Source organism: Perissodus microlepis, chromosome 19, assembly GCF_051167445.1.
Source record: "Perissodus microlepis isolate ML-2025 ecotype Zambia chromosome 19, ASM5116744v1, whole genome shotgun sequence".
Classification (NCBI taxonomy): Eukaryota; Metazoa; Chordata; class Actinopteri; order Cichliformes; family Cichlidae; genus Perissodus; species Perissodus microlepis.
In genome coordinates, this window is record NC_140479.1 from 16,637,597 (window position 1) to 16,660,364 (window position 22,768).

The 22,768-nt window shown below is 39.5% G+C and overlaps 1 protein-coding gene across 1 annotated transcript; it reads left to right on the forward strand.

The window, feature by feature from the left end:
* Nucleotides 1-13,507: 13,507 nt before the first annotated feature.
* tmx1 (thioredoxin-related transmembrane protein 1) lies at nt 13,508-20,125 on the forward strand. Its single transcript, XM_084915293.1, has 8 exons — nt 13,508-13,754; nt 14,088-14,203; nt 14,470-14,515; nt 15,870-15,998; nt 16,347-16,392; nt 17,681-17,782; nt 17,909-17,975; nt 18,068-20,125. The coding sequence occupies exons 1-8, from the start codon at nt 13,591-13,593 to the stop codon at nt 18,298-18,300; spliced, it is 903 nt and encodes a 300-aa protein (XP_084771419.1). The 5' UTR covers nt 13,508-13,590; the 3' UTR covers nt 18,301-20,125.
* The last annotated feature ends 2,643 nt before the right edge of the window (nt 20,126-22,768 follow it).

Consider the following 22,768-nt stretch of genomic DNA (forward strand, 5'->3'; position numbering starts at 1 on the left):
AGAGTTATGTTAAAAAGAATCAAGCCTGTAGAGTCTTAGATGTAGCTTTTGGGTTTTTTGCATTTTTTCTGAGCATTGCATGGTGCAACCTTCGCGTGAAGTTGATGGGACGTCCACTCCTGGGAAGATTGACAGCTGTCCTGAATATTAATCGCTCTCACTGTACAATGATGGGCTTGGAAATGGTCTTCCCAGATTGATGGGCAACAAGAGCTTTTCAAAGATCATTGCTGATGTCCTCTCACTTGCACTGTGTTAATACACCTCAATGCTCGAGATTGGCATACTCAGTGTAAAGGGTGTACTTTATTTTTCACACTGTATCATTATTTAATGATACAGTGTAATATGTGATGTTTTGTAATTCATCTGAGTTTATAGTTGCCTCATGGCCTGATTGTTTTTTATATTATGTCCTGACATGTGAATTTAAAAGGGTTCTTTCTTTTTACCTCTAGTGTAGATTATTATGCAATATCTTTACAGGTCTGATATTCTTGAGATCAAATATTGTTATATGTATGAACAGATGTGTGTGTGTCACATCACAAATAAGAGTAGCTTGCTGTGTGAATGATATTTTATGTATTTCAGCTTTTTGTTCTTACTGACAGCATCAAAAGCAGACAGGTTCAGCAAAAACTATTCTGGCCAGATTGGTTTTGAGCAATGTTTTGAATTTGATAAAACTGTAAATACAGTTGGCTTTGTCTCAGCGGAGAACGATTACAACAGATTGCAACAGAAAAAGAAAAAAAATTTTTGACAGACTGCAACAGCCTCATGTTAACTTTGGCCAAACCAGAGCTGGAGACTGTTGTTGTATCATTTGAGGATTGTGAATTTGTCCTGGGTAAACCACACTGGTGAAGCTGCATGGAAAATTGAATGACCCTACTTTAACTTGTAAGATGTGTCCCGATTCTTTGCTATTGAGGATAAGAACAAACCAACACTGGCCCAGATGAGTTCAGTCAAACGATGATTTTATTAAACACACGCGTGGGAAGATGTATACTGTAACAACATCAGCATAGATCTTCGCTAAAAAGCACACTTCAAAATAGTTTTAATATGTCAGGGTTCAGCCCCTTCTTGCGTCAGCAAAGAATATAATATGCATCAGTTACAGTTAATGATTGATTAACAGTTAATGACAAGTTCCCATTATCAGCAACATTTTTACCATACATGGCTGTTTGTTTCAACCGTCTCCCCCTCCAGATGATTCCTGTTGACTTGCTCATTTCATGCTTGCATCACCTCTTGCATCAACTTTTGCTATGCAGGCACAAATGCAGTTACCAGAAAATGTATCTCTCACCTCTGACCTAGAACTTCATCTACAGTTAGTTGTGTCTGTAAGCATGCTTGCCCTAGCCTTCTTGCACTCTGGTCACCTTACACAATAGATCACCTGGACATTCATGCCGGACGAAGCTTATGACCTTCAAAAGGACTGAGCGCCAACTCTTTATGAGCGCATTTGCAAAGTGTGTATAAAAATAGCTACAACTACGCACTTGATAAAAGTTTTAATAAGGTGGCACTAATGCAAGCCATGTTAGCAATGATATATTTTCTTTTAATTCCACAGATGTCGTAATGGCGCCAAGACTGGGGTTGTTCTTTTAGACCATTCTTTTTCTCCATAAACCCTAGAAGTGATTGTGTGGGAAAATCCCAGTAGATCATCAGTTTCTGAAATATCCAGACCAGCATGTGTGGCACCAACACACTCAAAGGCATTCAGTTGTCTTTCTTCTCCACTCTGATGCTTGGTTTAAACTTAGGTAGTATGACCTTGTCTACTTTCCTTTGTTCGCTGGGTTACTGCCATGTGAAATGCGTTCATATAAAAAAGTTAACGCATTTTGATTCATTTAAAAAGACAACACATAAATTAATAAATTTACTTGTTTGAATGAATCTTTAAGACTGCTTTTGCTGTTCATTTTTGGTATTATGAAGGATCATTATGTTAAAGGTCATTGCTTTGATGGAAATTCCCAAGTTTGGCTCAAGGACCTCCCCTTTATTTACATTTGCAAATGTCCAAAAAGATCATCAGAAGCTCATGAGACAGCTGCCCAAAGCGTGGGAATCTTCTTAACCCATTTTCTACTAAGAACTTGTTAATGAACATTGAATTAACGGCCTTATAGCACAACCACGTTAAGGCCACAGCTGTTATAGCTCACTTTAGATTATTTCCATTACACAAACCCTTCTCTGTGGATTGCGCTATACTGTTATGGTATATATTGCATGCTCTATATTTGGTCTTTGACTGCTTTCAGAAATGGGAACCACTGCAAGCCTGTTAATATTGCAGAATCTTTTAAAATAATCCCGCAATTAATTTGGAAGCTGGCTTGCTCTGTTGAAAGGGTTAAAATTGAAAACTGAAAGTTCCATGGAGACAAACAACTGTGTAATTGCCCTAAACAAAGCCAACACAAAGTGGCTGAAATAAATTCAGGGGGGATTTTGCATGCAGAGGAAGTGCTCTCAATCCCTGCACCCACCTCAAACTGCATCTTTCAGGAGACGTCTTCAGTGACAGGTGAATTACTTTAAATACATGCCAAGCGTTATGCACAATGCATTTGGCATCGTGACGCGATGTAACATATAATAAGAAGTATGGCGATGGAAATGTTTTACGTCACGTCTTGAAGAGGCATCCGTTTCAAAAGATGTGTCTATTTTTATTTAGGAAGAGGATCTACTCGTGTACTTTGCTCTAGGCAGGAAGCCTGTTACATAAATACATTTTATACGTGTTTCCATGAGTGTGTGTCTGTGTGGGTGTCCGTCGGTGAATGATACGCCATTGTGTTCCTCCCACCGCTTGCTTTGTTTCCTCACGCTTGCCTGCCCTGTCCACCCACTGCTTCCGACAACCCAGCCTCCCTCTCAGACGCCAGTAGAGGCCTGCAAGAGCATCATCTGTCACTGAGTCATGAATGACTGTACTTACAAGGGTACCGAGCTTTTTCAGAAACAAGGAAAGCCAACTTATATAACTGCCTCTTTCTGTTTATGGATAAACATGAAAAAAGACTGGTGGTATATTAGCAGCACAGGCCTGAATGGAGTATAAATAATATAATGTTGGCCTTCTTTGACAGAATTTGAGTTAGCCACACCAGATTACAATTAATTTCAGTAGAACAAAGTAAAGTGGATCTGCTTATTAAATATTGAAACAGTTTATTAAATAAATTAGATGAAATAAAACAGTATGGAGAAGAGAGATTTGGGGCAGTTTGAAATACAGAAAGTCCCACTAGGCCAAATTGAGTTACAGTTAATAATGCTGTAGATAGATCTTCTGTTGGTTCAGCTGGGTGGAGAACCAGTAATCACAAAGGCTTTGTGTTATTTTCACAATCATCAAACTATTGTGGGACCACTGGGGTCTTTCAGAGGGAGTACTGTTTGTCAGAGACCATTTTTATCAGTGATCAGGATTCATGTGCAGGATGTTAACCAGTACAGTTTATTTTTTAAAAATCTGATCAGGAGTCCAGCTTTCTGTTATTCTTCCGGTTTGAAGTCAGTCATCACCATGATGTGGATGTGAGAGAAAACAGAGAAAGTTTTGAATCTCAGGTTATTGCTGCAGGTGGTGAAATTATTATTTTTTTAATCACAAATATTGTGAAGGTTTATTTTCTTCTTGTTTTAAAAACACGAGTTGGTTTGAGTTGCTGTCTTTTTCTTATTCTGACCTCAGTGATTTCATAGTTATTTTGTCTGCATCATTTCCATCTTGTTTTTTTATTGCCTGTTTACATCTTGTTTGAACTTTTCTTGGATTCATCTTGACACCGAAATGAGCACTCCTGTAACTGACTGACAGCAGACCACCTCCCAGTTCCCAACGCGATCTTCTAGCTGACCAACTGAGGTTTTGCAGTCACTTGTCTGCTAACTATGTGATGTTGTCCTATCACACTTTGGACGTGTGAAAATAGCGGTGACAGTTTAAGGCCATTCACACCGGGCTACAGGCCGGTTCATGTCCTTCTGTTAACCACTGGTTCTGAGGGAAAAAAGGTGGTGAAAAATTCTTCCGGATTGCTTTGGTCTCCAGCAAATTGACATGGTTGTCTGTAGTTTACATGGAAGATGCCAACTACTCTCAAAGTGGTGATGAAACTGTGAAAAGTTTGACACAAACCGGAAACCGAGATCCTTTGCCTTTGAGTGCATTGGTTGTCTTTTAATACCACTTGGCTAGTAGTTGCAAGTGTTTGAAAATCACATCTTCAATGCAAACTACTGTTTAGGCAACTGTGGCAATCTGTTTACAATCACAAGGAGGTTTTCAGTGCAGCACTCACTCTTTTTGCCACACACTCCATTTAGTAATAGGCAGCAACTTCCGGGACCCACTCACCAACCAGTTGGGTAACACACACTTCCCCTAATGACAGGTGGTTGTATCACCAGTTATATGGTTCACAGCTCTCCAACAATGTGTGCATGATGCCATGCACAAACCCTGTACAGCTGAGAATCGCCTTTTCCTGCATTTTCTCAGTCTGAAGAGCATCAGTCTGATCTGCCCTGTCAGCTAATACCCAGGTGGTATCCAGCTGCTCTGCATTCAGGCTTTTACCTGTCCTATATTCTGTCCAGAACTCCAGTATCTGGGAATAGGGATTGTTTTTTGTTGCTGAATGTCTGACATGGAAAAAAATTCTATTTATTACAGTGTCTTAATACTTCTGGTTTAAGAAAATAACGTTTTATAGGAGAGAAAAGCTTTCTGCAATTGCTTATTTTTGACTTATTATCAAATGAAGAATGAGTAACTGTGTTATCAGAAAGATACCATCCACATATTCATTTTCAAGCCAGAAAATTCAAATCCACACATAAAAGAGTGCAACACAAAAACATCATTTTTCAGACCTACTTTTTAAGAGGCTGAGTTTGCCTGCTCTCACCATTACCATCAAATAGGAAATCACAGTGTGCCATTTGTTTCACTGCTTTTATCACACACATGTTCAACGCATCTTGCCTTCACCTTCAGATCTGCAGCGTGCCAACATTAATGAGAATATGTGCGGGTGTTAATGGCTTCCTCAGAGCTCCAGAGGCAGGGAGGTTGGGTTCAATTTGGTTGATGCAAAATCATAAAAATAAAACAGTGAGAAAAGAGTTTTCATTGTAATCACTGCCTAAAATACAGACTGATTGTTTGGGAACATTGTGAGGTTTACACGGTGTTCTGTTACCTCAGGGGATTAGAGTATTCAGGTAAAAACAACTTTTTATGTTGATATTAAGAGAGAAAGTAGGGAAAGAAGGAGGAATACAATATGTTCAAAATGCAATTTATTACCTGAAGTGCAATAAATCTAAAGTTAATGTAGTACAGAGCCAAATAAATGGAAATCTGTAACTGTAGTCATATATTTGAGTGCATAGGGATGCACTGACTGGTTTTATCTTGTATGCAGACACTTTATAATACAAAGTTATCTATCTATCTATCTGGTGATCTACACAAGCTATGCACCTTTAAAAGAAAACACAAAGCAGGGTAAAATGAATAAAATGCTTTAACCAATGAAATCTGACTATAACATGCAATTTATTTAAAATAACACTTAAACTGAAACAGGCTGTTTTACAGCTGATCAAAAGTTTATGACCACACCTCCAAAAAAGTCGTAACTCGTAAGACGGCCGCACGAAGGGCATCTACTGTCTGGAACTGTTGTCCATTTACTAAACTTCCCTTGCCATCCATCCCCAAAGGTTCTCAGTTGGATTTGGATCAGGGGAAGATGCAGGATGGTCCAAAACAGTGATGTTATTCTCCTGGAAGAAGTCCCTTGTCCTGCAGGCATTGTGTACTGTAGTGTTGTCCTGTTGAAAAACCCAGCCGTTACCACACAGAGGAGAGCCCTCAGTTATGAGGGATGCTCTCTGCAACATCTGGACATACCACCTGAAGCTCCATTGTTCCACTGAAGGAAAAAGCACCCCAGACCATTATGGCACTCCTTCTACTGTGGCGCATAGAAAACATCTCAGGTGGGATCTTCTTGTCATGTCAGCAACGTATGAAACCATCAGGACCATGAAGGTTACATTTTTTCTCTTCAGAGAATAAAACTTTCTTCCACCTCTTAATGTCCCATGTTTGATGTTTTCTTGCAAAGTCCATACGGTTAGTTCTGTGGTGTTCAAGTAGACGAGACAACCTTTGAAGATTTTTTTGTTTTTGAAGCCCTTCAGTCTCAAATGCTGTCTGATGGTTATGGGGCTGCAGTCGGCACCTGTAAATGCCTTAAATTGAGTCAAGGATCGTTCAGTGTCTTGATGGACAGCTTTTTGGGTCTTCCACTTCCACTTTTTTATTCCATAACCCTCAGGATCATTTAAGAAATTCCAAATGACTGTCTTACTACGTTCCAGCTTAGCAGTGATGGCATGCTGCGAGAGATCCAGCTTATGCAGCTCAACAACCCGACCACGTTCAAAAAGAGAAAGCTTTTTTTGCCTTTGCCAACAGAACATCATGACAGTGTGACTACCTGACAGAAAATGACAATGAATCCACATTTTTGCACAGATTTGGACTTTTAAAGGCATGTGGTCTTAAACTTGCTGTAAAACAGCCTGTTTCAGTGTAAGCATTGTTTTCAATAAATTGCATGCTCAAAAAAAATGTTTTGTCTCACTCCCATTTCTTCTTGTTGCACGTTGAAGCTCTACTTGGAACCTTGTTAAGATCCAACCATGAAAAATATAATTTTTTGCCATTTTTCAAGTAGTCTTAAACCTTTGATCGAGACTGTATCTAACAGAAGCTAAAAAGAATAGCACATAATTTCCATTTCCTGGTCAATAAAGCTAATATCAGACCATATTTAAGGCATTATGACTAAAAAGAACCACAAACAGCTCTCAGAAATGTCAGAAACAGACTTGAAGAGCTGCTGCTAGTAGTTTCCTCTGTTAATAGCTCACTGTAGTGCTTTCAAAAACAGCCTGTTAATCATTAATTTTAAATTGAAGATCAGTGGTGGAATCCTCTTTAAAAAATTAAGTTGTTCTGTTTTGTGAGCTGATTCCTAAAAGCAACCTTGCATCTTTTCCAGCGTTGTACTCAGGTAGTTGAAAATGTAGAACAATGGGATGGACTGTGTAGGACGAGCAGAATAAAGGCTTTTGTTCCAAATGAATCCAGGCCTTCTACCACACGTGCAAATCCAATTAGAGGAACCAGAGGAGCTGGCTTTCCCTTGCTGCTGCCTGACACATTTACATAGCCTCATAAAGAGGCATCCCAATTTGCACGCCATTACCCACGAATGCTCCTAAACTAATCTACTGCGCGCAAAATCCCAGTGAACCTGTCCCCACTGCTTTGTAATAACCACAGAGAACATGGAGAATGCACTTTGTTTATCATTAAATGAACATAAACCGCAAAGCTTGCACAATTATTTTCAATCACAAACACAAACGGAACAGCAGATAAAGTCTCTCTCATTTTAACATCTCTGACCTCGTTTTCCTGTAAAATACTTTCAGGACTACGCTAAATATATAACGTATGCTCCTGGGAAATATACAAGTTTATCTGGCATTAACAGTTACATATAAACTGAAACGCAGCACACGAGTTACTTAATCTTGAGCCCATGACACATTCAATTACTTTTGAAGCAATAATTTATGCTCTTCACAGCCTCAGTAGAATAATAAAGTGTCAGTCGAGATTAAAACGCTGGTCAGCGGTGAGTCAGGATGTTGGGACGTAAGCTGAGCTCAGCAGAATCAGTGGTACTCCCCAGCCCAGTGACCCAGTGTCTGACTGATCCAGTTTTAAGAGCACCTCCTCCTTTGTCACTCAATGCATCACCCCTCCCTTTCATTTCCCTGCACGCCACACTGCGACATGGCCACTTTGCAGACTATAAACCCCAGAGAACTGCAGGGATAGAGGGAATCACACTGCAGAGGCTCACTGGCCTAGGACATGCATAGCCAATACATAAAGGCCCACACACACACACACACGCACACACATGCACATACAGACACCTTCACTGATTTACTAATAAAATCATGAAAAATAGACATATTGGACTGAAACAGGCATCTAAAACACACTAGAAAGAGAGGAGATAAACTGAGATGAAACTAAGTCTATAAAGAGAGTAAAATTTAAAAAATTAGACAGGCTGTGGTAAAAATCAAGTCATCCTTGTCTCTGTCTGGGTGGCTGGCAGTGCTTCATAAATTTCGTTTACAACATATCACGTCGCACGCTGGTGCGTTCACTCTTTTGCGTGGTCCTTTAACTCCTGAATTCGTGGTCATACGTCACATTTAGGAACAGCTTTTTACTTTTCAGAATTGGGTTCCAATAGCAATTTTTAACAGCATAAAATCGACCAAGTTCTTCCAAAGTTAATGACCTTTAGCTGGTTTCAGAGAACTGTGTGCTAATTAGTATTGCACTTCGAAGAGCTTATCTGAGGAGTGTAATTAATACAAACCATCAGAAAAACAAATCATTTATCATGCAATGTGCAACACATCCAAATGCGGCACGCAGGTTAAATTCAGCATTGAGCTGCAGGGAACACAGAGAAGAAAACAAATGACAACCGAATGGCACCTGAGGAGGAATGGAACTCATTAATCACTGGCTGGAGAGTTCAGTAGCTTGACACTTTGGCACTTCTGTAGACTGCTGACCTGAAGGCTGCAGAGACTGTGTGCACTGGGTTTTGCAAATGAGAAAAGATATTATGCTGTTTTTAGTGTGGTTTGGGTATGAAGAGTGATATGAAAAGTGATTTATAGCTCTTGTGAGAGGAGCAGGAGATGCTATTTCAGTTACAAAGGCAATTACTGTAGTTTGGATTTTACACCGAGGAAGAAAACTCATAACAGTGTAATGTAAAAGGAAGAAAAATTGGTAGAAAATAATAAAAAAATCTACTTTATCTCACCTCAGCTCCCTTTTTACACATGACTCACTGATGGCACACAAATTAAGCTGATCACTCACTGACGGAAGTTTCTAAAAGCCATAAAACAAAATTTAAAATGTAAGCTTTGACTTTACTGTGATTTGAAGACAATTTGAAGGCTTTACTGTGTCACTTTATAAAAACGGAGGGGTTTTGGCTTTAATGATGGCAAAACTTTAAAATGCAATAAGCATCTTTCTGATTCACCTTACCGACTTAAATTATTAATATTATCAGTTCAGTAAACGGCTGTCATGCTGCCCGAGGAGTTGGTAGTGAATCCCTGGAGAGTGAATCACAGGAGGTGCTCGCTGTGACAGTGAGTAAGATTTATGAGAGGACATTGGGCAAAATATAAATTCTCACAGGTGATTAGGAGCGCTCCAGTGGCTCCAGATGTTGAAGGGGATGTTGGACCAGCTGGTATTGAGATGTAATTGCCAAAGTGGGCTTTGCTACTCGCAAGTATGTCTAGTGCTATTCATCTATCAGCTGGGAAATACCTTGTCTCTGATTTTGCTGACAGAACACCTTAGAGAGGAGTCGCAGGAACAAATATACTAATACAGAGGATGGGGTGGGAGGGCAATAACGAGGACCAGGTAGTTCTCAGATAGCTTTTTTCCCTTAAAAAATGAAGAAAGAGGTGTCCTTATGCCCTGTGGGAGAGGCACCACAGGGCATATCCTCCAGCCAGCCAGTGTATTCAAACCCTCTTCTTACTGTGAAAGGACAGAGCAAACTACTGCACCACCAAGCAAACTAAGCACCTGGCCAATTTTCAAAATAAAATACCAAAATGCAGAGTAAAGGCATTTTTCACTTTCTGAAATTCTCCCATTCTGATTTAAGTTGTACAAATGACAGAACAAAAATCCATTAAGATCAATTTTTTAAATTCTTTTTTGGGCTCCTCCAAAAATCAGAGAAATAAATAAACATCCATCATTCCTTCCTTCATTCTTCCGCTTATACAACCCAGGATTGCGGGAATGAGAGAAAATATCTATTAGATTAACTCGATGTCTTTGGGTTTATCAAAGAAAACTGGTAAAAATAATATCTTTTCAGGCTGAATGACTGAACCAAACAAAAAAAAGTTGTATTAACCAGACCTTCCTACGTTGTAATACACACAAAGCAATCCTAACATTAATGCATTTATGAGTGTTGTGTTAGCAGTTACAAATACTTAGAAAAAGCAAAGGTATTTTCACTGAATGCAATGAAAATGCCTCCACAATTGTGGGTGAAAAACTTGATGCTTAACTGTAAAGAAGAGTGCTGAAAAAACTAAACAATATGAGGACACATCACCAGTCAGCTTGTCTTTAGAGATAACTGAAACATTGAACTACAACATTTAAGTGGAACAAGCAAAGTTGAATATGGAGTTTGAAAACGACATAGAAAACCCAAAGAAACTTGTCCCACATGTGTGTTGCGTAGCTGGTTTGAGAGGATATTCTTCCTCCTTACTCCCACACTGTGCCACTTCTCACTCTTGAAATTACTGAAATCCATTAGCTATCACGTGGACAGTCTGAGAGCTTCGTGACAGCACAGTTGCACATAAAACGAAGCACCGATGCCCTTTACATCCACACAGAAGTAGAGCTGCAGGAGCATGTAGGTAAAAGGAAAGAAGGATAAAATTATGGCTGCCAGAAAGACAAATATCTACACTTGTCGATGCTGCAGAACGGGTGCCAAAGTGCATTTTACTGGCCTTTTTACATTTCACATTTTACCTCATGTACAAAGTACAGGTGAAAGTGTTGTAAAATGTTTTGTGAAAGTTTTCAATTTTTATAAACATTCAAATTCAAACAACATGATTATCAGCGTGTAGTCTGTATATATTACTGCAGCTGTTAGCTTTCAAACCAGATAGTGTTTGTGCGTACCCTCCCTGTCAATCACGCTGAAGGACAGAGAAGGTAACAGGAAACAAAACAACATTAAAGAAGAGGATTAATGAGAGACTCTATGGGATTGAGTTTCAATATAAATTCTTAATACAAAGAGTAAAAATCTACCTTGTTTATATTTGCAAGTGTCCTGTTCATGTTATGAAAATTGTGATGAGACCATTTGCAGAAATAATTGGTCAGGAGCAACAGATGGATAGCATAAAATTGAAGTTTACTCTCCAGATAAGGAAACACAGCACATCTTTGCACTATGGAAACGCAGCCATGGCTGACCTGGAGCCATTTTGCCTAACTAAAATAAACAGCGCTAAAAACAAGGCTCCATCAGGCTTAACCTTAAGTGGAGGCATTAACTCCAAAAACATTATATTTGATGCAATATAATTGCAGTGTTTGGCGAAAATATGTATATTTCTCGTAATCTGGTAAATGACCGATGGGACAGGCTGGCAGCAAGGTTGCCTGGCATTCGGTGTTCTTAATAAATCCATGATCCAGGAAAATTACTGCTGCTGTTGTTGCTTGAGACACACAAGAAATCTCAGAGCTTGACTTTGCAATGTAATCAACAATTTTCTGGATTGTTTGTCTAATAAAAAAATGACTCAAAATACTATTCACCTAAACGTGAGTGTGAACCAAACTAAATACTGTTGCAGACTAAGAAATCCTAAACCTTGTAAGTGGAGCAGCGCCGATGGCTGGAGAAAGGGGACAATAGTAGGGGCACAAAAGGATGTCATCTGGCGGGTATTTTTAGAGCGTGAGGTGCAGTGATAACTAGAAGCTGTTGCAATTTGCCTGCAGGTTCCCAACAATAATAAGTGCTCTCATTCTGGGGTTTACTCTGAGTGACAACCTCTCATGAAGAGAAAGAGGACTGGCTCAGACGCACATACACTGGTTTATAGGTGGGAAACATTTGCCTTACGTGGTTGCAAAGCACAAGCAGTCTTTTCTGGAGCATTTTGAAGCATATAATAGTATTTGGCTCACGACCCACTAAACGAAATAGCTAAACACAAGAATGTTTTGAATGCAGAGCCTAATCTCTTGACGTCAACTCTCTAAAAGGCTTCAATAAGACATTTATGAATTTGAAGGCAGGCAGGTGTCTTTTATTTTCAGGTCAAATCAGCTTTGTCTGGGGAAACATATCTTGTTTTCATTTTTTTAAAAGCCTCTTGTGATGTAATTTGTACCAAATTGCTTTAGCAATAGTCAGTACTGAGATATTAGTACTAGATAGTATTAGTACTAGATATTAGATATTATTAGTACTTATTAGTGCAGTGCTTTCGACCAGTCTGGCAGTAGAATGGATTTAATCATTAGGTAATACTGAGATCTATACAAGTAATAATTGATAAATTATTGTTTACAGCTAATACAAATGTTTCTAAAAACGCAGAGAAAGAGGTAGCCAATAAGTCCAAACCCACATTACTACAAGAGCTACAGTTTCTTTCTTTTTTCCCATTTTTTAAAAACAGTAGCACCACCTGCTGGTAGTTGGCGTTTACTTAACAACAAAACACGAATATTTTAAAGGAGAGATTATGCAATGTTTGCTTTGAGAGTGTTGATGCAGAATTATAAGGTCAGGAGCTTCAGTATGCCAAAAGAGGAACTATGATACTGCATGAGGAAGTCAGGAGTGGCGGAAAAGCATGTGAGGGCTGGTGCATTTATGAGAACAGCAAGACAGCGTTGAGATGTGCAATAGGAGTGACAGACTGGTTCAAGAAGGGGGTGGGATCGGCTCTGAGGCCCTTCTTGTGTGGAGTGGTAATGGACAGGCTGACAGATGAAGTTAGGCAGAAGTCTCCTTGGACTATGATGTTCACAGACGTGATCTATAGTGAGAGTAGGGAGCAAGGGTAAGAGAGCCTGGAGAGGAATAAAAGTCAGCAGAGACAACACAGAATACATGAATGTGAAAGAGAAGGAGACAGGTGTAACAGTAAAGATGGAAAGGAGTGAAAGTAGTGAAGGTGGAGAAGTAACAGACAGTGGACAAGAGAGGTGCAGGCAGGAATAAAAGAGGATGGCCGCAGAGAAGTCCATGGACGTAGGAGGACATCCAGAGGAATGGTGTGACAGAAGAGGATGCTGGTGAGATGGACCCCAGTGAGGAGTTGTGCCAACCCCAAAAGCGAGCAGCTGGAGGAAGTAGAACAAGATCATGGGTGATGAGAAAAAATATAAAGTAAATAAGCACATTTCTGCTCCCCTTTAATGCTTCTAATTTTTTAAAACACAAAAGGAATAATGAAGAAAAATCCAGTGTATTTGCCAAGTTAAGCCAGGAGGATTCATGAAATAAAACAAAATACATAAATAAAAACATAAAAACAGGTATTACTAACTGTTCTAGTTATAAATTGATCAGATTAAATATATTTTTAAATATATAAATAAATATACATTTTAAATATTTATAAATGAATATAAATATTAAGATATAAAATAAACATTGAAAATGTATAGTTCCAGCTATATTTTGGAGAAAAATTAATTAAAAATAATTTGAATCGTCAGTTTAGGCCGGTGACGTTTAGGCGCACAGCGGAAATTAGCCACGGCGTGTTTGCTAGCTAGCTGCAGCAGTAGCACCCAAGAGCACCAGAGGCTCAAACATGTTTTCTTTACTTCTGCAAACGAAGCACAAATCATGGATATACTTTTCACTGCTGGGAATATGCTTTATAACGTCGCCAGTTTTGGCCAAGCCGGACAGTCTCAAAGAAGTAACGGATGCTAACTGGGAGGAGATCCTGACTGGGGAATGGATGATTGAATTGTCAGTGTCTTGCTAACGTCCGGTGCTCACAACTAGTCAGCTAGATTTATTTTTAAACTCCCATAAACACGAGTCCGGCCGTCTAAAGGCAACGGTCATTAGTTTTATTTAATTGTTATCTTTTATTTCGACATGTAGTCAGGACAAATTCAAATTGTTCAGCTCTGCTAACAGCTGCTATGTTTAGCTAACCAGCTTACATCAGTTGCATGGGGTTCACTTTGCTAAATAACAGACTCATAATAGCTCGTAGATTAGTGGTTATCTGCACGGTGAAAGTGATAATTGTGCTCCTGATTTGCGTCTTTCTTTGTGAAACTTGATCTCCATCAGCTACGCACCCTGGTGTCCAGCGTGCCAGCAGCTCCAACCAGCGTGGAAGGAGTTTGCGGACTGGGGAGAGGACATGGGGGTCAACATAGCAAAAGTGGATGTGACAGAGCAGCCAGGTGGGTCTGAATGACCGCTCCCATTTACCAACACACAATGACTTGTACACATGAAACAAAGCTTTCAGGTCAGTTCAGGAAACCTCTCTGTGTTGGAAAGGATGATGTTACAGATTTGGCAGTGATATGGCAACTCTGCAGTGAGTCAGTCAGTCAGTCATTGTTTTTCCAGCCTCTTGTAAGGTGTTAATACTAATGTTGGTCTGTAGCTGAAGATCACTTCAACATGTCTTTCACTTAGTGTTCTTGTCTCCCCCCTTTCTAAGGTTTGAGTGGGCGATTCATCATCACTTCACTTCCTACTATATACCAGTAAGTTCATGGTTATTTTGTGGTTTTATTTACTTCCTCTTTTAAATGTGTTAACCCAGCTGTGTAAGAAGCAATTGTTTTATCATGGTTTGGTCTGTGGACGGTAGAAAACTTTGCATTGGGACTCTTAAGTACAGTAGCAGAAATAGGATTTATAGGATAGGAACAAAAACGTTTTAACTGGTTTGCCATAGAGTTTAAAGAATCAGCTAAAAGTAGCTGCAGTAGGAAACTATTCCACAGTCTTGGTGACTCGGATGGAAAGGTGCCGCCCCTTCTCAGTCTTAATCTTATGTTTAGTCTTGTATGAGGAACAACTAGTAAGTTCTGACCCTGTGATCAAGTCTAACCTGCTGTCTTTTTCTCCACATTTCCTTCATGTTTCCAGTAACAATGCAGTATAGTCAAAATGCCACATAGTTTTCAAAATTACCTAGCCTGAACTGCCAGAGTTGAAGGTAAAGTTTTCAGATTGCAACAGACCAAAATGTTAAGTGGAAAAAAAAAGAATAACCTAAGGCTTCTTTGGTGCCCCTGAACTAGTAGTGTGTTTTTTTTCCTGTAGCTCACAGTGAGTCATATTGAAAGATTGACCTGTGTCTCTGCACTGTTTATTTGGCTGACTAAAACAGATTATAACAGTGGCTCTGCTTTAGTTGTTCTGGCTGTGCCACTTCAGTTTATATGTGCAATACTAGCTATATACTGGGTGTGTGTATGTTTGTTTGTAGTGAATTGGCAAATTTGTGCAGGCTGAGCTCTTGAATTCCTGTGCTCTATTAGTAACAGATCTAAATTTATCCGTCTGAAGCACTGCCAGTTCAAATTCAAGGTTTATTATATTAGGAGCACAAAAAAGGAGTTACAGTTCAGCTCCTGATGGCTCTCCATAGCATTACTGATTGTAGTTGCAGCTCTAACAGTTACAGAATCTGCAGCAAACAGGGGAGCAGCACCTATGCGTTTCTGTTTGTTTGTTTGTTTGTTTGTTTGGAATCAACAATAAATTCATCATATAAAGTGCCACATTATCTCTTCATAAATTGGCAGTGGCGTATAATTGGACCTGTGGTTCAGGAGAATGCAGAAATCATGACATGAAAACGTAGAAGCACAAATAAATTAACTTTCCTTTGATGCAGTAAAATACTTCATTCAATCATTTTTAATTTGTTTAGTGGAGAAAATTCAAATCTTTATCTTATCTTTATCACTTCACTACTTTATCCTGCAGCTTGTCGCTCAACTTCAGCTCTCAGGCTCAGAGCCACTATAAGCTGCTAAATGCACGCATTTTTTGGTAGTATATCAGTCAATAAAATGGTCCTTATCTGTGTGAATCTGTGTGTTTCAGCTCTAAGGACGGCGTCTTCCGCAAGTACCAGGGAGCTCGCACTAAAGATGACTTCCTCAGCTTCGTTCATGACCAGAAATGGAAAGCAGTCGAGCCGGTTTCCTCTTGGTTTGGACCGTCTTCCTTTTTGTGAGTTTCAGTAATTCACTATGCTATTGATGCTAGAGTTGTATCAGCCCGGGTTATTAGTTAAATTAGTTTTCCTTCATGTTCAAGGTAGAATTTGTGATGGGAAATGATTCATTCTCCATTTATCAATTAGTTTAATAATAATAATGAGTCACTGTTGTACATTACTCCTTTGAAAAAGCAGAAAATCACTTGAAGTGTTTACTCTTTTCTTCATGATGCTTTTAAGTGAGACACAAATGCACACCCTCCTGTGCCGCTCCTGTTATTTTTGTCTTGGCTTTGTAGTGATGTGAGAGATTGAAACAGTGTTAAATTACACGCTGTCCTCCCCTCCTCTGTTGACAGAATGAATTCGATGTCTGCTTTGTTCAAGCTCTCCATGTTTATCCGGGTAAGTGAGGCTTTCTCTCTCAGTGCTGTAGGTTATTATGCATATTAAGCATTTGTTTTGTGTGCATGTCACGCCTAAAGTGAAATTACATGTTGAAATTAGACTTGCTTTCATGTGCAAATTGTAAACTTCTAATCCAGTTTTACGGAGCTGGCACACTGGATGAAAAACAAATGTAAGTGGACCTCAGAGAGAATTGAGTAATCAAACATTACTCAGATAGGTGGAAACAGGAAATTTTGAGGGAAGCCTTGCCCTGCTTAATTGAATTAGGATGCAGAGTTAAGACATACATCAGTTGCATGGAGTTATGACAGATGGCTTAAGAATGGCTTTACACATTGATAAACGCACCAGGACACAAGTAAACTCTACCACATACTTGATGTTTCAAATATATTTTGAGTATCTCCATTGGCAGCTTTGTTTTAAATGTCTGGTTAAGTGTCGTGATATCTTACTGTTAAGCTGCTGATGAATATTCCCGAATCTAATTCAGTTCAGCTGTGATACAAAACTGTGCAATAGTCTTCAGCTGCCCCTCATTTCTTTACATTTGTTTCCAAGGAGTCCCGCTTTCTTGTGAATATTTTTTAACAGTCTTGAGCAATCGTCCTCCAGACTGTCTGAAGGTCTTACAAAGTTTTTCTTTTGACATTGACTGCATTTGGCTGCTTATTGAACAAAAAGCAGTCAAAGAAGAGCTTCTATTCCTGAAGACTGCTTAAAGAAATCATAGAAAAGGCTTGCCCAAAAGCATTAAGGCTGTGGTCATACCAAAAATTAACTCTTAAGCTTATAAGAAGCTCACTTTTTGTCTCTTAGTCTGTATTTCCATCTATGTTCAATAAATCTCTGCACCCTTTTCCCATTTTCCAAATACGGTATAAAGAAATTAGGGGAGGTTTAAGACTTTTGCGCAGAACTGCAGCTGTTAAAACAAGAACTAAATTGTGTATGTATGTATGTATGTATGTATGTATGTATGTATGTATGTATATATATATATATATATATATATATATATATATATATGCTATAAAAACTATAGATTCAACTTTCAAATCTCTATTGTAGTGGTTGCTGGCGCTCTACCCTGCTGTACCTGTTTAATCAGTTCAGCGTGTGGCCTGAAGGTGGCGCCAGAGGTTCACTGGACCCTTCTATTGATGACATGAATTTTAGCTACATATAAACAAAAGCACGGGTTAAAAAAGATCCAAAGAATAATTGAATTGGGATGCTTTGTTGATGTGGGTTGAAATATCTCGTCTCTTGTGATTTCCAGCGTTGTCATAACTACATGACGGAGAAGCTGGGGATTCCCGTTTGGGGATCATATGTTATCTTTGGCTTGGCCACTCTGTTTTCTGGCCTGGCGTTGGGTCTGGTGAGTAATTTTGCCGCGCTTTGTCATTATGAAACCGAAATGATTCTGTTTTGAAGCTCTTACATCGTTCATCAAATGCACACATTCCCAGTGGTTTAACGGTTAATCCTGTCTTGTCTGTTGCAGTTACTGGTGTTCATTGCAGATTTCGTTTTCCCCTCAAGAAGATTCTCTTCTCACGATTACTACCCGAGTGAGTTTTGTAATAGATTAGACTAAATACTAATTCACATTTATGTTATATACAGTAAGATACTGACTGTTGCTCCAAATGCTGCTGTGCAGAGAAACAGACTATGGATCAGGCGAGATTAATCCAGCAACAAGAGGATGCCATTGAGGCTGATGGCGAGGAAGATGACGAGGAGGAGGAAGAAGAGGACCACGACGAGGTCTGGAGAAAGCGGAGAGGATCTCCCGAGGGCCGCCCTGAACCCAGGGGGCAGGCTTTCCCTGACGACGCCCTGAGGAAGCGGGTGGTGTGCAACCGGGGCGAGGAAGAGGAAGAGGACACTTAGAGAGAGAGAGCCTCCTCTTGACACGAGTACCGTTGAGACAGCAGAGTTGAAGGAGCCAAGTTCCTGAGCAGCAGTGTTTTTTTTGTTTGTTTGTTTCTTTTAGAGCGGAGTCCAAAATCTTCCCGTTGGTCCTGTTCCTCACCCCCAAGATCCTAAAAATGCCTCACTTCTTTTCTTCTTCTCCCTCCCCCATTTTTTTAAAGGAGAGCTTTAGACTTTTGCCTCTGCTCTCTCTCTAAGCCTAAGCAGCAGACTCCACCTGGAAAAAGAAAAGCAGCGCTCCAGACACCTGTTTCTGAAACAAACGGTCTGGCTGAGGTTTAGGTATGGCGTGCAGTGCGGCTGGATTTTTGCAACGATGTTTATGCTATGCATTGTTTTTTAAATAAATTTGTGTTATATTTTTAATCTCTGAATTATTATAACAGGGTTGTAGGTTATCTATGTGGACAGGTAACTTCATTTAATTTGATTTAATCTGCAACTTGAACCCTAATGTTCACACACCTTTCCACTTTCTGTGTCTGATGGCGAGAACGTGGCGAAGGACGTATAAAATGTTAGTTTTTATTAGAAAGATTTCAGTTTGCTTGTTGCAGAATTAAAACAAAAAAAAAAAAGGAGTGATTTGATATTTTCCCACGTTGACTTTTCTGTGGCTGTTTCACTATAAAAGCCTCCTTCTTACCAAATGGAGGCTTTTAAATTGAAGCAACTGTAGGAATCTTTACGTCTGTATTAGCAGTCGTGTTACAGCTATGGTTTAGACTTGGGTTTGAGTGCGGCAAACAGTGATGCTCGTTTTCTCTTTTATTCATGTGAAGTTAATTTAAACTCAGCCACAAGCTTTGTGGTAAATATTTTAAGTATATCAAATGCAAATGTGGCTACACTTGTATTTGTGACCCTATTTAGAATACTAGTTTGAACAGTTAACACAGCCTGGGCTGTATTACAGGCATCCTCTTGACACAGGTACATGTGGGGCAGGAACCCTTCGAATAGCATCTATGCTATAGAAAGAGCGACGATCACATCACTCTTTCACTTTGACTAGGCTGTGTTTCTGTTGTTCAGCAAAGAACTAGGCCATCCTGCACAGATGTGATATTGAGTTTAAATTAAAGACGTGGAGAATGTTTTTCAGCAGATTCTTTAGTTTCCCCATAAGTTATCCTAAAGCTATTAATGTTATGTCTGATTTATTATCTGTTTCTAATATTTTTACTTGTGATTCTTTAACTATGAAAAGATATTTGATTAAAAAAACAAAAAACCCTTTGCGAGGCCAGGTCTGCAGCGCCGTGTAGGTGCGATTAAGAAGACGAACAATATGAAGACTTGGTAAATTCCTCTATCCAGAGCGATGTGTGGCATATCTGTACTAATGCTGCTCCGCTTTGAGGAGCAATAATAAAACTGACGTGTTTTTTTTTTTCCCCCTCACCAACATCACTTGTAAAAATGTCAAACGCCTGAGCTTCTTTTATATGCATGAGTGACACTGACGTCTCATTAACACTTTATGAACGATGGCACTCAAAGAACATTAACTCCTGTATACTTTTCCTCCTTTTAACTGAACTACAGACCCAGTACACGACCAGTGTTTTGTTACACGTTTTCGTTCTGAAGGGGCTTGTAATGACTTGCATTTATTTTGATTTTTTTTTCTATGCTGATTTTGATTCCTTAAAAAGCCAATTGATCATTTAGGTGATGGATGAAACTGGTTGTACATATGACTTGTAGCATTCTCACTTTACAGCGAGTCACCTGTGATGCTTGATTGTTTCTTTAAATAAAGGGTTAACTCTAAAAAACATTTAACTTTTAGCTGTTGTTTTGCTTTTGCGTGATGTTATTCTGTAAAATATACAGTTTGACAAAGATGCAAAAAGGATATTAAGCAGATGAAGCGAGAAAATTGTCAAGTGGTAGATTTGACAATATTTGAAGAAATCAAAAATTTGGTAAAGAGTTACTTGGGAGATTAAGACTCACTGGACGCTTTATTACTATGTTATTACCAGACGGACCAATTTTGCATCAGAACTTCAGATTTAGCGAGGTGCTGGAAACATTCCTCAGTGATTCTGGTCCATGTTGACTTGACCAGTTTGAAATGATTTGAGCTTTGAGACATGGTGTGATATCCTGCTGAAAGCAGCCATCAGGAAGTCTTACTATCAGGATGTAGATGGTAAGCAACAAGCTTGAGGGGGCCTTCAGTGTTTAACAGTGATGCTCAGTTTGTGATAAGGGGCTCAAAGTATGTCAAGAAGATATCTCCTACACCATTACACCACCAGCAGCAGGATGGAGCCTTACTTTTCTATCAGCTTAAAGGAATCTGACTATTCTCTGCACTCTAGCAACAACAACAAAAAGACAGCTGCCACTCTGCGGATATTTTCTCTTTCTCAGATCATTGTCTGTAAACTGTTGAGATGGTTGTGTGGAAAAATCTCAGGATATCAGCAGTTTCTGAAATGCTCAGCTCGTCTCACACGCCCATTCCCATAGTCACCTAAAACACCTTTCTTTCCCACTTTGATGCTTGGTTTGAACAGGTCATCTCGACCATATCTACACTCCTAAATGCACCAAATGAGTTTCCGCCATGTGACTGGCTGAATAGTGCTTAGCATGGCAGCTTCTGGTGTGTAGTCAGATGTAGATGATGTATCATTGTTTAAGGAAATGCATCAGCGTGTAGCTGAATTTGATTACTGTACTCACTCTGGAGAGAGTTTCATCTTCTTCTTAGTGTTGTGCAGCAGTTTCTCCACATAAAGCATCACAAGACAAGTTGATTTAAGAGACATGAAAACCAAAGGTCTGCCACATGTGCTCCATCCATCCACCCTCTTCTCCTTCTCCTTATCAGGGGTCCATGTGTGGTCTGGAGACGATCCCAGCTACCATAGCATGAAGGGTGCATACACTGTGACACGTCACCAATCTGATGCAGGGATAAAACAGAGAGACCGACAACCGTCACACTCACTGTCTCACCTATGGCCAATTTAGAATCACTAATTCACCTAACCCCACTAATATATACTATATTCTTGTATACATGAAAAAGTGATCACAGCTTAAACCCGGATTAAAAGGTAACAGGTAACTGCCAAATAAATGTAATAAATGAGTGAAAGAGAACTCGAGTTAAACCATCTTAAAATCTAAATATAAAAACTTTAAGTGAACATATTTTATATTAAGTGCCAAAGTCTGCCAGCAGGTGACACTCTCACACACATTTTGAGTTATTTTCAAAGCCAACATTGACCTCAGGAGGTACTAGTAAGCATTATGTCAGACAAATGTACACCTCAGGACATTGTGACAGGAATGTAACAGTGTGGTATTCTGAATGTAAAAGTTGCAGCTGACATTTTCTCTAATTTATTCTCCTGAGGCTTCCCATTTCCTATCTTGAGTGACAACTCCTGTATTGTATCTCTCATCAGAGCTGTGATTTCAGCTTGAGTACCCTTGTGCACACGCTCTGTTTAGCAGTAGTATGTTTCTTGGAAGGAGAGTGAGAGAGGAAAGGTGTTTGATGGGATTCCCCTGATGTACTGTACCAGCCTGCTGCACGCCCCCTCGGGCGCTTCGGTGCAGCGGGGTCATCCTGCACATGAAGAACACAGAGCAGATGCTTGATAAAAGCTGAATGCACACTCAACTGAAGCTGCCATACTGGGTTTGATCTATCGGGCACATACGCAGATTCCCTTTAAGCTGAACGGGGTTTAGGCTGCGTACTGTTCTGCATCCTAAAGCAAAGGCAGATGGCAGTTTAGTAGTTTCTGTTATTGTTCATTTAACTCGCTTTGGTCCATATAGTTTGCTATTGTCCTTTCATTTGACTTTACCAGCAGTGTTCTTCTTAAGTGCCATGTCTGCAGCAGGAGAGCTGGATTCTGTATGATAACACTATGTTGTACTGTGACATTTCTACAGAGGCTCTTTCATTCTTCTTTTCAGGCTGGCAGAGTTTATTAGTTCTCCAGACTTTGATGATCCCTGTTAAGAGAATCCTGCAGACTTTGGTGAAACACTGACTTCTCTACTTTGGAGAAACAAAGGGGGGAAGTGTATGCCAAGGAGTTCAGTCTGCTGTGTATCCATTGTGGTGGGTGTGAATCATCAGTGCAGCTGAAAATTGCTGGTTTATTTAGAGCTCTTTAGAGAGAGGCTCATAGTAAGGCTTTCAGCTATAGGTCTTAGGTGAAAGAAGTTTTTAGCTTCTTAAATCCAGACAAATATGCACTAAAGTGTTATGTGTTATAATATTACTAATAGGTAATATGCAAGGTTTAATTAAGCCTTTATTACCATGTCAACCATCGTATTATAGCAGTTAAGAAACAAGTTGCCCCTGGCTCTAGTCATATGAAAGGCCTCTTGCAAAGAAGCCTTCATTTTTATGTCTTTTTGTAGTTGGTTTCTGTCTCAT

Excerpts from the sequence above, each read along its gene's own strand:
- tmx1 (XM_084915293.1), top strand. The coding sequence starts at position 13,591 with ATGTTTTCTTTACTTCTGCAAACGAAGCACAAATCATGGATATACTTT. Across the intron at positions 13,755-14,087 it reads GGGGAATGGATGATTGAATT|CTACGCACCCTGGTGTCCAG; the intron begins GTCAGTGTCTTG and ends GATCTCCATCAG. Across the intron at positions 16,393-17,680 it reads AGCTCTCCATGTTTATCCGG|CGTTGTCATAACTACATGAC; the intron begins GTAAGTGAGGCT and ends TGTGATTTCCAG.